The 17,781-nt window shown below is 45.6% G+C and overlaps 2 protein-coding genes across 5 annotated transcripts in view; one reads left to right on the plus strand and one right to left on the minus strand.

Annotated features, from left to right (window-relative positions):
* LOC126534485 (ninein-like protein) overlaps positions 1–17,781 on the plus strand; it is a 496,791-nt gene that overhangs the window by 103,814 nt on the left and 375,196 nt on the right. For all 4 annotated transcript variants that reach the window (XM_055072238.2, XM_055072241.2, XM_055072240.2 and 1 more), the window contains exons 6-7: positions 906–1,162; positions 3,149–3,283. In XM_055072238.2, coding sequence (XP_054928213.1) covers positions 906–1,162; positions 3,149–3,283 — 392 coding nt within the window. The remainder of the gene's footprint in view (positions 1–905; positions 1,163–3,148; positions 3,284–17,781) is intronic.
* Positions 7,460–17,781, minus strand: part of LOC129385563 (XK-related protein 6-like) — a 266,099-nt gene continuing 255,777 nt past the window's right edge. Inside the window, exon 9 of the mRNA XM_055072243.2 lies at positions 7,460–15,901. Coding sequence (XP_054928218.1) covers positions 15,665–15,901 — 237 coding nt within the window. The 3' untranslated portion in view covers positions 7,460–15,664. The remainder of the gene's footprint in view (positions 15,902–17,781) is intronic.

Here is a 17,781-nt window from a genome sequence, read left to right on the forward strand (position 1 = left end):
TTTGAAGTGAAATTTTAGAACTGGTATGATCAAAGGACTGTGGGGTCCAGTGGTGTTCGGAATTGCCATCCAACAGACAAGGCATATATATTGGAGGAGCCTTGTTAGCTTCTTGACACTGAAGAAGTTAGTTAAATTTGGTTTATTGGCACAAAAGCAACTTGGACTAGTATGTGCTGCACCAGCCACAAGCCACAACTGTAGAAGTACCCATTGGTGCTTTTTAATATAACAGAACATGGTGTACCTTGAAACTTGCATCGTTTGTATATGTCTGCGTTGGCTGTGATATATGATTTGTAATCTATTTGATCTTCTATAATGAGCCTTTGCTCATTATAGAAGATCACTTGCTTGTTTTGAACTGCGCTCGTGAAACAAAGAATGCTAGAAATGCTTGACAACATCTCAACAGCAGTGGGAAAATACCTGCTACTCGATTAGGTGCCAGGAAATAATGCAATGAGCTTTAAAGCAGGAGGCACATAGTGTGGTTCCACGTGTGATTTGAAATACAACTGGTCCTCTCAACAGCCACATCCAAGTTTCGAATGGGTTTTGACAACGAGAGCAGGGATCTCTCCTTGGTTCTGCATGTTGTACCGGATGCTGTGTCATGCCAAGTGTGTTTACTTGTAAGCTCGTCACTGTCAAACGCCTTTATAATGAACCGCTTGGGATATCTGAAATAATTCGTTATACAGGTCACTTCGTTGTATAGGTTCTGTGCTGCATAGTTCACAATATAACCGGGACAGAATTATTCCTTTGTTATACAGGTCATCTCATTGTAGAGGCGTTTGTTTTAGAGGTGGCTCGACTGTAATTGGAACATTGACGCAGTTACTATGCAGCACGACCATCCTTTTGAGAGATTTGTGATCTTTGATACTGACTCTTTGCAGATGATTGGTCAGCTTTTCCACACATTGGACTCTGACCAGGACGGGAAGATCAGCTTTCAGGAGTTCCTTCAGGGCATGTTCCAACATGGCCGTGCTCCCGGCAGTCGGAGCGTCACGCCACCACCCCTGACATCTCCTCTGCCACTTGTACCACCCTCACCTACACCCTGTGCCAAACAGCTCGGCCCGTCCGAACGCAGTGCTGCCAACAAACCAACTGGCTCTCCAGGCCATCACCGTCACCACCCCAGCTATCGGTGGGTTATACGTACGCTGTGACTCGTGTGGTGGTTGCTGTGAAAAATTTCCATTTGGAACCTGGCATACTGGATGAACCATTCTTGCGGCTATAGTGAAGAAGAAGATATGGGCTACTGTGTTGGCACTAGCCGTGAGGCTGAAGCTCGGGCTTGCTTGATTTCTATGAGCCCGAGCTTCACTGCGACACTTCGGCTACACTGCAAGAACTGCAAATAAGCTAGCTTTAAACGGCCACTGAGGTCAAATAAAATGACTAAATTATAACAAACCCCAGAACCATGAATTATGCTCTATATCTAATACGCTAAACACATTTGCTGATATTTATGTGAAACGAATCCTTCAAAACTAACTTGATAATGGATACATTTAACCTCGAGCATTTGCGACCAGCATTATAGAGCTGCACACCAGTACTGCCCACTGCTCTATGAGCTTTTTCTTGAGTGTCCCCTTAGCGGGTTGGACATATTTTTATTGCTAATTTTATCTATAAGGTATTTGCACTGATTTCTGATACTACTGCAAGAGCGTGTCACTGTGAGGGCTCAACACAGTTTTGCTATTGTACTGTGCCCAGTTGTAGTTAACTATTCTCCCTGGGCACAACCCACTCATTATTTGCACATTTAACTCCTCTTTTCATTATATGCAATCCCCTGCTGCCGTTAGCTGTGTTTGTCTTGCTTCAGCTTTAATGGAGCAGTGGTTATCTATCCTAACAATCAAAGTGTTCAGTTTGAGGATTTGAATTTCGATTTCTTTGAACATTGTATTATGGCTGAATGTAATGAGGTTACTGCGTTTATTCTTGCACTGGTATGCAGTTCTACAATAGCATACAGTCCTACAGTTCTACAATAGAATAGCAAACATAAACACATTATTATAAGTAAAAAATTGACTCACTGTTTATGCTAGTACATACTTCATTGCATTTTTGTAGCTTACACACACAATCTTAAAGCACGTTATTTAGGAGTTAGATGCACGTAACGTTTATATATATGCCGAGAAATACTGTCAAATGTTGCAGCATCCGTGGCTCCCGCTTCAATGTAAATTGTCCCAGTGACTGTCCTCTCTTTGCCGTTGGTCACCAATAAATGCTGAATTGAGCTTTGCTTGCTCAAGTGCGCCAATTGGATGGATGCCATATAGCATTGTGTGTATTGAAGTTAAGGGATGCTTCTTTTCCTACACCCTAGAAGCAGAACAACGTTCAATATTCTGTTCAACATTAGAAGTCCGCAATTTTCAAAACACTAATGTTTGGTTCATTTGAAAACTCTCGCTGTTTGAACACCTTCTACTGGTAACTATCTTGAACAAGTCAAACTCATTCACCTTGATTGCACCTGCTCTTTAGCTTTTCAATTGCAGAGGGCCCACATTATCCTTTTGACGTTTTGATTGCAAGTGGTATTACCACACTGCATTGGTGGAATTCGGAAGGAAGTCTTTGTATGCTGCTTTCGCTCCATGTTGTGGTCCAGCATAGGACATGCATTGGGTGTTGGACATGTTTGCAAAAGTTGTTATCGAACTTGGAAAGGAAAGGAAAGTTGTGCCTGTATGTCCAGGTAGGACGAGTTTCAATTCTCCTCCGACAGTTAATAGTGCAGCAATAGCATATAAAGCCACCCAGTGAACATTGTTGCCATTGGCAAAGCATAAATGGTTTATATGCAGGTTGTGTGCATGTAACATGTTCTGGTTGTGTTTTCTCAGTAAATTGTGTTTGTGCTTTATGAAGTTCGTGGCGCTTTCAGGTTTGAAAACTTGACAGAACAGAAGTGAAATTTCTTGAACTGCATTTTTGAAAAGAGGAAGCATAGAATGAGTTAAGGCCATGCCTTGTGACTTCTGTTTCTTTTTATAGAGTGTCATCTCCTGTGCGAAAGACTAGCCTTGTAGCCACTTGTGTACATGTGTTTTGGTGGTAACACATGGTTATTGCTTTTACTCAATCTGAAATTCAGGCGGAATCGTGGCGTCCAACAGTTCAAGGACACAGCCGCAGCTGACGACGAGATGTCTGACAAGCCTGTGTCTGGAGCCGTCGTGCCAATCTGGGAGTCGGGCATCTTTTCCAGCATCGACCCTGACAACACTGGGTGAGCAGAAAAGAATTTAAACATTTCTTTTCTCAGCTCACAGGCATTCAAGCTGAAAGCTGCTGCTTGCAACAACTTTTTACTGGTCAAAGAAATCGCAGAACTACACCCTTTGCTATGCATGTACTGCCGTCATCAATATGGAAAGGAACAGCAACACTTTTTCAAATGCCCATAGAAGCTAAACATACATTCCCTCCATAAAATCGTTCAGTGATACTGAAAGTTCAACAGAAACACTTATTGTTATGTATGAAGTTCCTTGATTTGGAACCCATGCATCATGAGTTATTGTTGCTTTAAAAAAAAATTTGCTGGCCCTTTCTTAGTGATGAGTACTGTGCATGCTGGACAACTTCCTGCTCAGCTTGTGTCTCATTTTCCGATGGACACTGGAGCAGTCCAGCAAGAAGCTTAATCCCCGGGCATGTTGCAAGCAAGTATTGGAGGAGACAAAAATTGGTTGAGCCTAGGAAAGCTGACATCTCAGTGACACGGCCGTTGCCATACCATCTACAGATGTAGTCTAGGGTTGGGAAAAATACCGCCTGCCAGGTAAAAACCACTGTAGTAATCATAAATCTTGTCACTGACAATTGAACAAAAATGTACTTGGTCAAATATATAGGAACACATAAACTGTTTTAGTAATGACTACCCTGTATGGCGAACAAGGAGTCTGTAGGGATGCCTTAGTTTTGCTATCTGTATGTTCATTGACGAGGTTTATGATTGAAAGAATTTTCAGAAATGGGGCTGTAATTCGTACAACGGTTAAGAGTAGACATTGCCATGTAGAGCTTAAAACACTAATTAAAATGCTCAGTGTCCACAAGTATCCATTTGTGCTTTAATTCAGTATTTGTAACACAGTAAATCTCAATATACCTATAACTAACAAACATGGATATAACAAAGTAAATCTAAAATATTTCCTGGTGACGTCAGCATGTAATGAATATGTGCTTATAATGAATATTGGTTATAAGGAAGGCGTTTGTGTGTTGACCGTGAATTCATTATAACATGGTTCAGCTGTTTGACTGTGCTGCTGCTCTCTTTACCAATGGCTGACCTTGGAGGAGAAAAGACACTGGCATTGTCCGTGCAGATGCCCGTCAAGAAAGCAGGTGGTTTTCTCTCTCTCCTTCGCATGATTACAGAATCGTTGTTCTCGAAAGACTCGCCTGACTGGTTATGTGCACATGTCTGCATTTTGACGTCAGGACCCTGACAATCGTGTCTGGCATTATTGGAAGTCGAAGTTCTTTGATACTTGATTACAGTCACCATGTTTCTTGTTGGCATCCGTGCATTCCCCGTGTGGTGATGCGTATTTAGTGCTGGAAATGGATCTGATTTGACTCTTGAATTTTGGACCTTCTATGTTACGGAGGGCTTCTCCTACAGTTGGTTTACGGAGCATTGCAGGTTTATTTATCTACTGCGCCCTGGCATTTTGTTCATGCATGTTGTCTTAGGCCTTCATGCACACTCCGAGATGCCATTCTCTGGCTGTCGTGTTGCATGACTGTTGGCCTTGCACCTTGCTTTATGTTGGCCTGCGCTGCTTGGCAGTTTCTGTGTTCTCGTGTTTGTACAAGTTACTGTGCGCACGAGAGCTGTGCTTACTGGTGTGTTACTTTCTGAAACTGTTGCGTTGCTTGTCCTAGCCCAGATGAAAGTTTTCAACTTCTGCAGCTTGTTCCTTTTTTTGGTTCCGGTCGTTGTAGTATTTCACTGCTTGCGGGCATTTTCAGTGGTATTGGTTTAGTGATTGTTTCTTCAAACATGCATTTTGCAACAAGAAGGTTAAAAAGAAAAGGCAAGCTTTAATGCCTGGTAGTACATGTGTAAGTTGCAGTTGTTGCTGCATGTTAAACATTTAAAGTTATCTTTCCTTTCTTTTTGATGTTTGCACATTGTCATAGCATGCTTATTTCATTTTATTACCTGGCCTGCAATATGGTGCATACGCCAAAAGCAGCCTGTGGGCACCACTTCCTGGGCATATCGAACCTTTGGTTTCAGTGGGAAACAGCCGTGTCAATAGCAGCCACAGCATCTTCCTGAAGAACGAGGACACGTTTTGGTAGCAGAGCTTCTGTCTGCTTTAATCCATTTTCTACCAAAGCCAGCAAACTGTCGACTTCACCGGAGATGTCCGTATTGAAACTAACAATTCAGACATTCTCTGGGAACTCAAGTGTGAAGGCTGCTAGCTTTTTTGGTCAGCCTTTTTTTTCCTGCGATGTAAATCACACTTACCTGATGCATCTTTATCATTACCAGGATATCAGTGATGAACAAAATGACACAGTAGTTTAGACAGGTTCGCTTGCATTTACGTATTGGTTCTTGACTGGTTAGTAGTTGTTGGTGCTCCCGGTTAGCTTCTTGTTATCTCTATTCGAGGCTCTTCATATTCTGGCTTATTAATTTGCAATATTGACGGCTATTGGAGAGGCATTGTATACAGGGTGAAGTGCTCTGCCTTGTTACAGGCTTACACTAATTTGGGCACCACTTCTGTCCAACTGCAATAATAAACGAACTCTCAGCTTTTGATGCTGACACTCTTCAAGATCAAGTGGTGCCAGGTGATGACAGTGCGAAGAGAGCAACAAACATTTTTTTTCCTGGTATTTCTGGGACTTGAGGCATGACAACACTGTTCAAAACGAAATGGCATTCTCGAGCCCCAACTACGAAATTTCGAAGGACAACTGCAGCGCACATAATTCACTTTGGCTAAATTGACTATAAGTGAGTGGTATAGAAGTAATCTTGTCAAAGCTGCAGGGCTGGTACTGATTGTCCAATTTCTCTATTAACAGCCTTTAAATAGCAACTGCACAGATGTCAAGTATATCTGCTGGTGTGTGTTTGATTTAGTGTGTCGACTGATAGTGATTTGATAGTGTGTAGACTTTAGGATGACAATTGGGCTTAGCACTTGCAGTACAAGGAACACTGCAACATTGAGGAGAATAAGCTGAATGTCACTGTAAGCTTCTAGAACAAAGGGGATGATGGAAACCAACTATTGTCTACCACCTCTCCGTTCTACTTCACAATTTGCTCATTTTTTTCCATATGGTGCAAAAGAAGTGCTGCTACATAACTCTAAAATCTGCACACGTACAAACAAGTGGGCCAATAAATGAAACGCACATGCATAATTCTGCTTCAATAAAGGACTTTTGTAACTGGGGACACTGAGCTGCCTTTTAGCATACCCCATCGTCGACTTTCAAGACGGAGCAAGCTAATTACACTTTCAGCACAGACAGCAACGAAGTGGGCTACATCTGGTGCTGCTGACGTTTCAATGCAAAGAGGACAAGATGACTGTTTGATGAAGTGGAGAGAAGAGGATTATTTCACACTTGTGTGCGAGATCTACAGCGTTCTGGGAATGACCTTGCATACTATGAAAGGAGGTGCCGTGTATTCTTTTATTTTTACACAGCTGTGAGCTGATCGAACAATGGTAGTGTGATTTATGCTTTGTGCAGCTGCACGCAGTTGCTAGGCATGAAGTTTCCAGCACTGACTGCCAGGCTAACACACCACCCGTAGCAGCACCGCCACTACCTTGGCATTCTAGTTGCGGGCATCCATTAATTTTTTACTACTCGTGAGCAAGGTTGCCACATTTCTCGTGACAGATGCGAGGACGCTTGACTTTGTGTTTCCCGATGTTTGCCTTCCCCACACGACTCTCGTGCCACCTTTCTCGGGTGACGCATATGGTGGCGGGAGCTGGTGTCGTAGTTGTGCAGCTACGATGAGAGATGGTCCGAAACCTAGTGCAGCAAGGCAAACCAAGTGTGCAAGTAGTACTAGAGCTGTGAATGGGTGCCCAAAATCACGTGGCGATCACGATCAGCACTAAGCATAAAAAGGCAATTGCCATGCCTGCATTAATATGAATGGTAGAACGCTCGCCAGTTTAAAACTTGCCCTCTCTCCACGGAACAGTTGTTCTGATGTTCTAGCCTTCCCTAAAATCACACAAGCAGGACTAGAAAGCTGACGCAATGGTCAGAAAAGCTGTGTCGGTTAAAAACTGAACAGGGGCCAACCTACCTTGCATAGGCTAATTATTGCAAGTTATGGTTGTCAGTGAAAATGATGATGGCGACAGGGAGACAAGTCTGAAAGGATGACATTTTTATTGTTTCAGTGAACCTTTCTTCAATGCAATGAGAAAGCAAGAGCTGCGCAAACCTTACGGTCGGGTCACATGAAAACAGAGGAGGGTTCTCTCATCACTCATACCAATGCACTTCAATTTCTATTTTTTTTTTCTTTTCACATCTTCCCAGTCGCAAAGCACGCAAGGTTGTGCAAAAAATGTCCCTCTACAGAACCCACTACTGCTTTCTGCCGTTGGCACACATCTCCTACTTCTAGACAAGATGGAACGTTCACCCACACACACATATGCGCTTGTAATGTTTTTCTTGTTTTTATATATATCTGGCATCTGTGTGAATCTGTGTAAGGTGTTCTGACGTCAATTGCATATTTCTCACACAAGGCGATTCTCAGCTATGTGGCAAGGATTTTTTTCGAGTGTACGTCTCAAGTATCAAAGTGTGTTTGCGATCGCAAATCTCCTAGGATGCGGCACTGACTCAGGCTGTGTAAGGAAATAGCGCCCTCTACTGTAAGCTGTTTCAGAAGCTACTCTACAGGCCTAGCAAGTTTATGGGAACACTCAAGCAAGATTGATTGTGAGAGATCGAAAAAGACTTTGGCTGCGGCTGGTTCGACTAGGCAGTAGGTTGTGCCAGGTAGCCGCAAAACGTGACATGTATGTCACAACGTGCCACTTTCTTTGTGGCTGAAAAACAGGAGACGACAGAGATCTAGGAGCGTCACCAGCAGTGTGTTTTTTGCGACAGCTATTGATAAAGATTAGAAGCTAAGCACTGTTTTGTCGCCTTGAGTGACTCCTCTGCAAGATTAGCATACATTACTAAGTTGCTGCAAGACAAACATGCCAGCTCCAAAACCCTTCCACAGGTGTAGAGTTGTGTTTTTTGCTCAGATGTAAATTAACATCAGTGCAGGCTTGAACTGCTTACGAGGAGGAAAAACAAGATCCCTAATTATTTGTTTGATCATGACACCTTAAGTAAAAGCAAGGCTCAAATAGTTTTTTTAGGTACTATAACAAACACGGATATAACAAATTATCAGATGCAGTGAAGAAAATGCGATACCTTTCTCGCCGATGTTAGCATGTAACAAACATATGCTTATAATGGATATCAGATGTATGAAAGTTCAGACAAGATGGAAGTTTACAGGAAGGCGAAGGCGTGAAGTGATTAACAGCGATTGGATAAGGAATGTTGCTGAAGCCAACATTTTGGCAAGGAGACTTGCTCTGACAAAGAAACGTCCAGTTATCGAGACTTCGGCTCCAGCAACATTCCTTGTGCAACCACTAGATATACCGAAGGTATTTTAATGTTGGATGCAACCTCATTATAACAAAGTTTGACTGCATTTACAAGTGTTAATTTAACTTATTTCTGTTGAAAGTCATTCTCGTTCTAAAGGGTGCAAGGGTTAGCTGTTGAAAGTCTTATTTAACTGCTGTGCGGTCACCTCTAGAGCAGTTCAAGTACCAGTCTCGAGTAGTAACAGAACCAGACTCAAAGCACAGAGGCCGAGAGAGGGTGTTTGTGAAGGTTAAGCAGCCCTTAGCAACTCCATATTTCAGCAAGTCATTCAATTGTGGCACTGTCAGAACAAGGCTAAGCACTGGGTGACCATGTACAGCCTGGTTCACTGCTAAACGGAACACGCAAGTCTAGAGCATGTGTGACTTCCTCTCTGTGGCAAGTTTCAACGCGCTTGGCTTTGCGCAGGAAAGCGACAACTTTTGGTTGGTGATGCTGATGACACCTTTTCTACACTCCTGCACAGATCGTTGACGTAGTTTCAGCCATGACATAGCTTCACGTTCTCGCATGACTGTGTGCACCGTATGGCAGTTCCAGAAGGCCACCAGACTGCTTGAAGAGAAATCTTCAGTCTTCTGCGCTCGTTTTACTCTGAGAGAGGCAGTGAAGGCAGATGAATTTCTAGCCTCCACCGCCAGGCTAAACCAGTCAGTTTCAACATCGCTACCACCGCCATAGCTAGCACTTGAACCTGGAGCGACAGCATCTAAGTGAGAGCCACACACTGGCATGTTCCCTTTAACAGTGTGCTGCACTGTACATGTTCATCAGACAGAAGCCATGGAAAAAGATGCACGCATGGGTAGAAGGAAGATAAGTGGACAACTGCAGCTGAAGCGATTATTGCTTCCATAGAACAGCTGGGTCAGTACAAAGGCCATGTCAGACAGCGTTAGCTGCCCCGTAAAAAGGGATGCGCTGCACAAATCAGCATCTTAAAGAAATGAAATAACACATCACAGCATTTGCGTCAGTGAGCTGTCTCTCTGGCTTCAGCAGAAAATGTGTGTTTTTGCACTTTTGGATCAAAAAGACTTTTTGGGCAAGTTGGTGGGGTCTGCTGAACTTTATTTTATCAGTGGAAAAGGAGATTTACGAAAGAAGGACGCAAACATTAAGGCGCTTTTGTGCGTGTCAGTCTTTCGTATCTCTGTTTTTGCACCCAAAAATAATGTACTGTAACACTTCAGGATGACAACTTCTGATAGCTGGCTTTCAGATTCATGGTTTTGAATAGTGTACAAAACATGCTCACATGAGTGCTGAAAAGAACAATGCAAAGGCTGTGTTTTATACGCCTGCCTTTTAAATGCCATGAATCCTTACCAAGTCCCTTGGCTTCCTGTTAGTCTGAGCCTCCAGATACTGATTTGTACAGTGTGTTGCATTTAAGGCTTGGCTAATTTGGCGGCATGTGTGCCAGGTTTTGACACCGATGTTCTGCATGAAGAAGAAACATTTCACATGTAGGCTCACCATGTATGGAACACAGTTCCTCACTGGGCCAGTTGGGTGCATACTTGCGTACAAACTAGCGAACGGACACTGACACAAAGAGAAGAACTGTACAAGACAAGCATCCAGACTCATGTAAAAACTTTCCCAGCTCTTGTTGCATCCTTGACTTAAGACTACGATTGTAACTCTGGCACTCACCTTGGACAGTTCTTCCTCTGTATGCAAATATCAGTTCTATATTCATTCTTTGGTGGTTGTCACGTTTGTCTTGTGCTCCCACGAGTGTGTTGTTCGTTTGCGGGCTTCTGGCCAAATGATCATTCAGAAATGTCAACCTCTTTATCAAGCATGGCGAGCCACAACAGTCATCGTGCAGGAAACTCAACGAAGGCACCACGAGTGAGCATGGTTGCAGCATGCCCTGGATTATATAGCTTTAGTTGATGAAAGTCTTGTCAGCAGCAGCCTTAGGTGCTCTGTTTGCGGTGAAGTTCAGTGTGACTTCAAAATGACTGTCAAACTGCAGCATAGGCGCTTGAGAGCCTACGTTGGGAGAGTGCAAGCATTGGTCTCTTCAAACGTGTTGTGATGCCGTGGTTTAATTGCGCACGAATTGATGCAGTGGTCAACTGGCCTTGTGCTGATATTGAAAGTTTATGAAAAATTGGTGTGCTTTTTGAGCACTTCAATTCTCAGCGTTGCAACCATCCGATTTCATAACATCTGCTGAAGGTGCATGAAAGAGCTTGTAAATGCTTTTTGAACATTGCAAATAGGTAAAATCATCTGTGTGCCTGATTATCATACTCTCCACAAAGTGTTACTGCTGCGCTCTTGATGCAGAATTCTAAATGATGACGGAGAGACCGCCAGATTGTATAAAATCCCTGCGTGGTTCATGACATGACAAAAAGTTAAATACTGTAAGGTTGCCTTTGAACTGGCCCAACACTTGACCATTCCCATGGTTAAACCAAGACGCAACAGCTACAAAACACCATTAATTTCTAATGTCATATGTACGAGCAGTTGTCTGTCCACGGCAAGCATTGTCATAGAATATTTCTGGGGCTCTAAAATCTAGCTGAGGTGGTCATGTTAAGGTATACCACGAAGCAATGACAAATTGCTTACATTTCTTCTTTATCTAAAAAATTGCAATTCAGATCTCTTGTCCTGGTGAAGAGTTTTTGAACATAATTAACTGTACTTCTAGTTAGTAACGTATATTTAGGCAAAAAAACAGTGCTTTACAAAAGGACAAAAGCAGATGACATGCATGAGCACCAACTAGCAACCATTAGATATGACAACTAAGAGTTGTCAGAGTGTGATTCGTAAAACCTGTTCTCTTGCACTTTGTAGTGCCTGCATTTATGTAGCCTGTCACTACAAACGAACATTACAGCTGCTGGCACTTGTATGTGCTGTCTCCTCTTGTCCTGTTATAAAGTGTGATTTTTACCACTGTTATGAAGCATCAAATGGCCAAAATTAGCCCTCAAAAAGTGTGTAGTTGCTACAAAAACTTCAATAAGAAAAGAATACTAGCAGCACACAAAAATGTCGACACTGTCAGCTTTTTTTGTTGCATGTGACGTATAATGTACATTTTAACTATCCTATCTGTGTAGAGCTGTGCACATATTAACTGTGCACAAACTGCCACCTGTCAAGCTTTTGTCAGTCATGCATAACTAATGTGCACCTTCACAAGTTTAGCTTCGCTAATATCAGCAATATGTTCGCTTCCACTATGGCAGAGCACTTCAACCAGCCTTGCTAGCACAACGGCATGCCAGTATGCATTAGGGTGCAGCTTAGAACGTGTCGGCATGACACAAGAGTGCTAAACTTCATGCCACGCTCTGGCAGCATCTTAGCGGAATGAGACAGTTAGTCTACACCACACAGCAAATTTTCATTTATTCATTTCCAATACCTTGCACAAATCGAGCCTGCCTTGTCTTTTGCACCAAATTCGTCCGTGCTCACCGTAACTGGGGGGGCCTTATCCTGACACCAGTTTGCACTGGGGTACCCCTGCCCGGAACATAGGAGTGCTCTCTAAAGGCTGCAGCAGAACTCCATTGCTTTCATAAAAGGTAGGAATTCTTGAGCTATTCCTTTAGTCTAGAATAACATTGCTAATCTCCTGCTTGGCAGTTTAGCTGCGAACATGCTCACTCGTACGTTGCGGCCACCGATTTGTTCCTTTCATGACATAAGCTGGATTTCTGTAACTCTACAATCCTTACAAAGTGTGCGCATAGGCTGATGTACCTAGGGTGAGTGAAATCAGACTAAATTCTGCTAGGCCTAGGATACTGTTCACCTGCTCCTCGGCAGTTTGGCTGCAAACATGCTCACTTGTACACCGCGACTGCGACCACCACATTGTTCCTCGCACGACAGCAGTTGGATGTTATGTAACTCTGCAATCCTAAAGAAGCATGCAAATGAGCTGATGTACCTATGGTGAGCGAAAGAAAATTAAACTCTGCTAGGCCAAGAATGTTGTTGATCTCCTCCTTGGCAGTTCAGCTGTAATCCTGCTCGCTTGTACACTGCAACTGCCACTTCGCCCGCGACAGCAGCTGGGTTTTACGTAACCTTGTGATCCTAACGAAGTGTGCAAATGGACTGATGTACCTAGGACAAGTGAAAACAAATTCAAAACACAGTGATCGCCACCACCACACTGGGGCTGCGACCAGAATCAGCGAAAAGTTTTGCTCGAGAATAGGCAAAAAGTGTTTCTCAAGATGCCTGTAGCAGAGGCACACGAAACATACACATGCCTTACTGGGTGAGACCACACAATGCTCCGTGACACAATCTGTCCGACACTGCTATCGAGAACATGCCTGGTTCACCGCTCCTCACTACATCACAACGGAACATTCACCACTGGCACAGTCCTTCAGGTTCTGCCGTGGGGAATTCTCGTGATTGGCGTCTTCGTCGGGGTATGGGGACAACACTGGGTACACAGCGTCGCTCACTGTCCACTGCACTGGTTATTGTTAACATGTTAGCGTGCATTCTTTTTCCCCCAGCACTTTTTCACAGGTGTAATTCTACAGGCAGAGTTAGCTTTCAAGGATAAATTAATTCGAGCTCTGCAGCGGTGTTGTGGGAACACAGGGGGTACATATTGCACGATTGTTTGACTTGTTTAATAATTGTCTGCGAAGCTTCTTCTTTTCGGTTTTGCGGATGCACCTGGAAATGCGGTCGCAGAACGACTGGTTGGGTTATCCCCATGCGGGACCTGTGGGTGAGGCGTGTTTCCATGGGAGGTCCTGCAACCGGAAAGGCCCTACGAAATCCCAGCTAGCGAAAGTTGAGAACCGTGTTCATTCGGAACGCCCCCCCCCCTTCTTCTCCTGCTGCTTCTTCTTCTTCTTCTTTTCTTTTTTTTTTGCGATAGGCGCCTTGTTTTCTTGAACGTTACTGGGGAGGGAATCTGCCACAAGTCTTCGTATAATGTCTGCGGAACGTGTCGGCCAAAAACAGAAAGAAAAAAAAACAGACTTTGATGATTGTCGCCTGAGAAGGGCGGTAGAGCAACGAGACGAGACGAAAAGCGACGAGAGAAGAAACAGCGACGTCCGAAGCGACGAAATGCTGCCTCGTTCTAGCACGCGATATCATGTATCACACGTGGGAGCACACACACACACAAACGCGCGCACACACACACACGCGTACACAATGCTTGTCTCGGCACGTCTTTCTTTTTTCTGCTTTCATTTCATTCGCAGAAGTTTCTCCGCGCGTCGCGCCGTGCTATCACCGAGCGTCGACGTTGCCGGAGTTTTCGGTACTTGCTCTTCGCCGGTGTCAGTCACCCCATTAGAGACGCGAAAAAAACTAAAGAAAGAAAACAATCTGGCCCGCTGTAGGCGCTTTCTCGCGTGTCGTCCTCGCTGGGCGAGTGTTGCGTATTGCGAAATGTTTTATTTTTTATTTTTTTGACGTTCCCGGGTGCATCGCGGGGTCACACTGCTTGCCACGCCGTCGTAAACAGCGCTGCGGGCGCATCTGCCGTGTCGGTCGTGCCTTTCTCTCCTACACGTGTAAGGTAGCAGTGTTGGGCAATCGAAGCTTCCCGCGTCGCTTCTACTGACGGCGTCCTTCTATGTTGGAAAGAAGAAGGAAAAGGAATAACTAAGAAGGCAGGCGACACGCAAAGAGCCCGCCCGCGCTCCAACGTTTCGTCTCTTCTCTTTGAAGGTGACGGATGGGGGCTGGCGTCATCCGAGCTCCCGCTAGCCGCCGTCGCGTAGTCTTATTATTTTTTTTTTTTGTGACGTCCGGCGCCCGCCCGGAGACCCCGGTCGATTTGACGGATGCCGAGGGGTCGACGTCTGTAGCGACTCCTTTGTCCTCCAATCTCCGGGCTTCGTCACTGCTGGATGCTTCGGAAGGACGCGCACGCGTCTTCTTTTTTTTTTTTTTTTTTACTACGTATTACACCGTTTACTCCGCTTTTTCCCTTCCTGTGCTTCTTTTCTGAAAGCGGCTCGGCTTGACTCGGCTCTCGTCGTTTTCGCCGGCGGCTCCCGCCTACATTCGATGCGCTTGCTGTCCCCCAAGTTGTCTTGTGGCGAACGGCCCGTCCCGTCTCTTAGTGCCGGGTTGGCTGGGACGTCGTGACCTTTTATGTCGAGATCCCGCGCCTGCAACGTTCTTGCGATGTTTTTCCTCCCCCCTTCCAACGCCGGAGAAACGCGATGTGGAAAAAAGGCTTCTCGTCTTTCTGGACGCGAGCGGATGATCCATCACGTCGCGGTTGGAGAGGCCCGTAAGGACGGCCAGGAATGCGGCGCCATTCATTTTCTCCCACGAATTTGGGTGTTTTTTTTTTTCCCCCGTTTCCTCGTGGCTTGCTCTGGCGACTGCTTTGCGGAGGCGATCGTCGAAAGGCTCGCACTGACTTACTGGCTATTCGGATTTGTTTCGCCAGCGATTCGAACGTTCTTGCCTCAATGTTATAGTCGCCGGCGGAGTTATCCTTCCACACGCGGTGGCAGGATAACGAATGTAAATATCGGGTGTTATTGTGGACGTCGACGCAGGGTCTTCTCGGTGAGCCCAGGTTGGAAAAAAAAAAAAAATCCTGTTCTGCGAGTGACTTGCACCGCATTCGTCAGCTTTTTTTTCCCCTTTGGAATAGCGCACGTCGAACGAACCACGTGACCAGCTGCCGTTACCTAAGAAACCGCCGTCTTAGCCCTAGAGGGAGAGACAGCAAGACTTACGCAGAAATGTTCTGCGTCTTTCAGGATGATAACGGCTTGTCAGTCACGACGTCACTATAAAGGAAAAAAAATGAGAAGGCGGTGTACTTTCTTAGGCGGCGTACGTTCCGTTTCTTCCTGCGTTGGTGCTGAAAATCTTGTTTTCTTTCTTTTACTCCCTGGGAAAGTGGCTATCAGCAGCATCGGGCGATCGGGTTGTACAGCGGCAGTCGGCCGTTGGGGTGAAAGAAGCGGTAGTAGACGAGCATGAAGAAAATGCCGACGACGAAGCTGCCGATGACGCCGATGAGGAGCGGGAGCCGGTACCAGAGCACCGGGTCGGCGCGGAAGTACCACAGCACGATGAGCGCCGTGTTCTCCAGGAAGGCGATGACGTAGTAGGCGCTGTACTTGTACCGTGTTGGCTCGTCCTGCATGGGCGAAAAAAGAAAGTAGGACGGATGACGCTAGCGAGTCTGTCAAGTACTGACGACAATTTCGACTGGTCATATTTTGCTTTAAGCAAGAGTCAGGACACCCTAAACATTAAAAAAAAAAAAAATTACCGACGATTACGTTACTTCCTAATGCGAAATTTGAGCGCAGCAAATAAGCTGTTTCACCTTTTCGATAGATTGAGGCAAAGAAATCGAGCAACACATGTATGCGCTATCACAGAATTTTTTTTATTTTTCACACGTATTCCTTTAACAAAGACTCCACTAACAGTCCTTGACAGTCATGAAGGAAGCTTTGTGGTCGGAGAAATAGACTGATATATGTTCGACTTGGTACACCAATGCTTGATTCTCAAAGACGAGATCTATACAAGTGCCTCGCGAGGTTGTCACAGCCGTGGGACGCGTTACGAGCGAGAGGAACGGGATGTTCTCCCGCATAAGTGTTAGGAAATTGCTGTTTGTCTTTATGTCAACATTAAAGTCCCCCACTACTAACATCGGTGTGGATCGATGGACGGTTAATGCGAGTTGTAGGAAGTGCAGGACGTCTTTCGTGAGTGCGGTAGGGGCGAAGTAGGCAGCTACTACCAGCAAGATAATTTCGCAGTGGCGAACGGCAGCGGCAATTTCGGCTCGGGCGGTGCACATATACAGATCCGCCGCCACCGATCTGGCTCTCTGATTGCCACCGCACAGGGCGAACGGCAGCGGCAATTTCGGCTCGGGCGGTGCACATATACAGATCCGCCGCCACCGATCTGGCTCTCTGATTGCCACCGCACAGGGGTTGCATTGGAGGAGGAGCGAAGAAAGGAATTAAGTTCGAGCCGGCGCTTTGACAACCGGAGACTCGCAGGAAGAGGGGGGAGGGGGGCGGCGTGTACACCCAGCGGCAAACGATGGGGGCAGAAGCGCGCGCAGCAAGCGGACAACACGATAAAGGGAGGAGGGAAGAGATAGCAGCGACTGACTGATGCCGCTGACGCCGATAGTGAGTCAACCCCAGCTGCGGAGTTGCTTTCAGGGACAACGCCGCCGATGCAGACACAAACAATATGATACCCTCGCTTCCGCAGCGCTAAGAACCAGGTCTAGCCGTGGGAAGGTGGTCACGTATTCGTCGACGTGCCGGGGCCTACGTGAAATAACCGGCGCGTCGGCAACTGAAGAGCACCCTATCCGCCACACAAGAACAGGGGGGGGGGGACCCTTTCCTCCTCTTTCTGCATGGCGGCGACGGTGTTCTATGCAGTCACGTTATCTTGACTCTCTAGCGGCGTCAGCGGCATCCAGCGGTATCAGTCGGTCGCTGCTAGCGCTGGGGGGATGAAAGGGGGGCGGAGCTGGTTACGAGGCCGACGACAACGCCGACGACGACGCGAAACCCAGGAACGGACGCCAAAGAGCTGCGCTCTAAAAAGGAAACATTAAAAAAAGTAATTTTTTTCCTACTGGGATCATTGCGGGGCAATTCATGTTCATGAAACCTGCTAGGTTGAATCATTGGCTCCTTTAGAATGCAATGTAGTCCACCTTCAGCGATTAGAATTTAACCGTATGCGCAAGCAGACGTCGTTAAGGATTATGTCACTTTAAAGCGGGCTTCTCCTTTTGGGGAGTCTTGTTGCGGAGAAGCCACCTTTCGGGGCTAGCTCGTCAGGGAGCTACATTCTAAAAAAAGTTTACACCCTTGGGGCTGTATTTTGTCCCCAAGCAATAGCCGTCACCTGTCTTGCCCGCATTTCCTTTCTTTAACGCTGCGAGCCCGGTACATACTAGTCACAAACGGCTCGCGCGTTATCAGCATGACAGAGCATTCTCGACAGGAAAGTAGCGAGCGCCGAGTTTTC

Source organism: Dermacentor andersoni, chromosome 7 (genome assembly GCF_023375885.2).
Source record: "Dermacentor andersoni chromosome 7, qqDerAnde1_hic_scaffold, whole genome shotgun sequence".
In the NCBI taxonomy this organism is placed as follows: Eukaryota; Metazoa; Arthropoda; class Arachnida; order Ixodida; family Ixodidae; genus Dermacentor; species Dermacentor andersoni.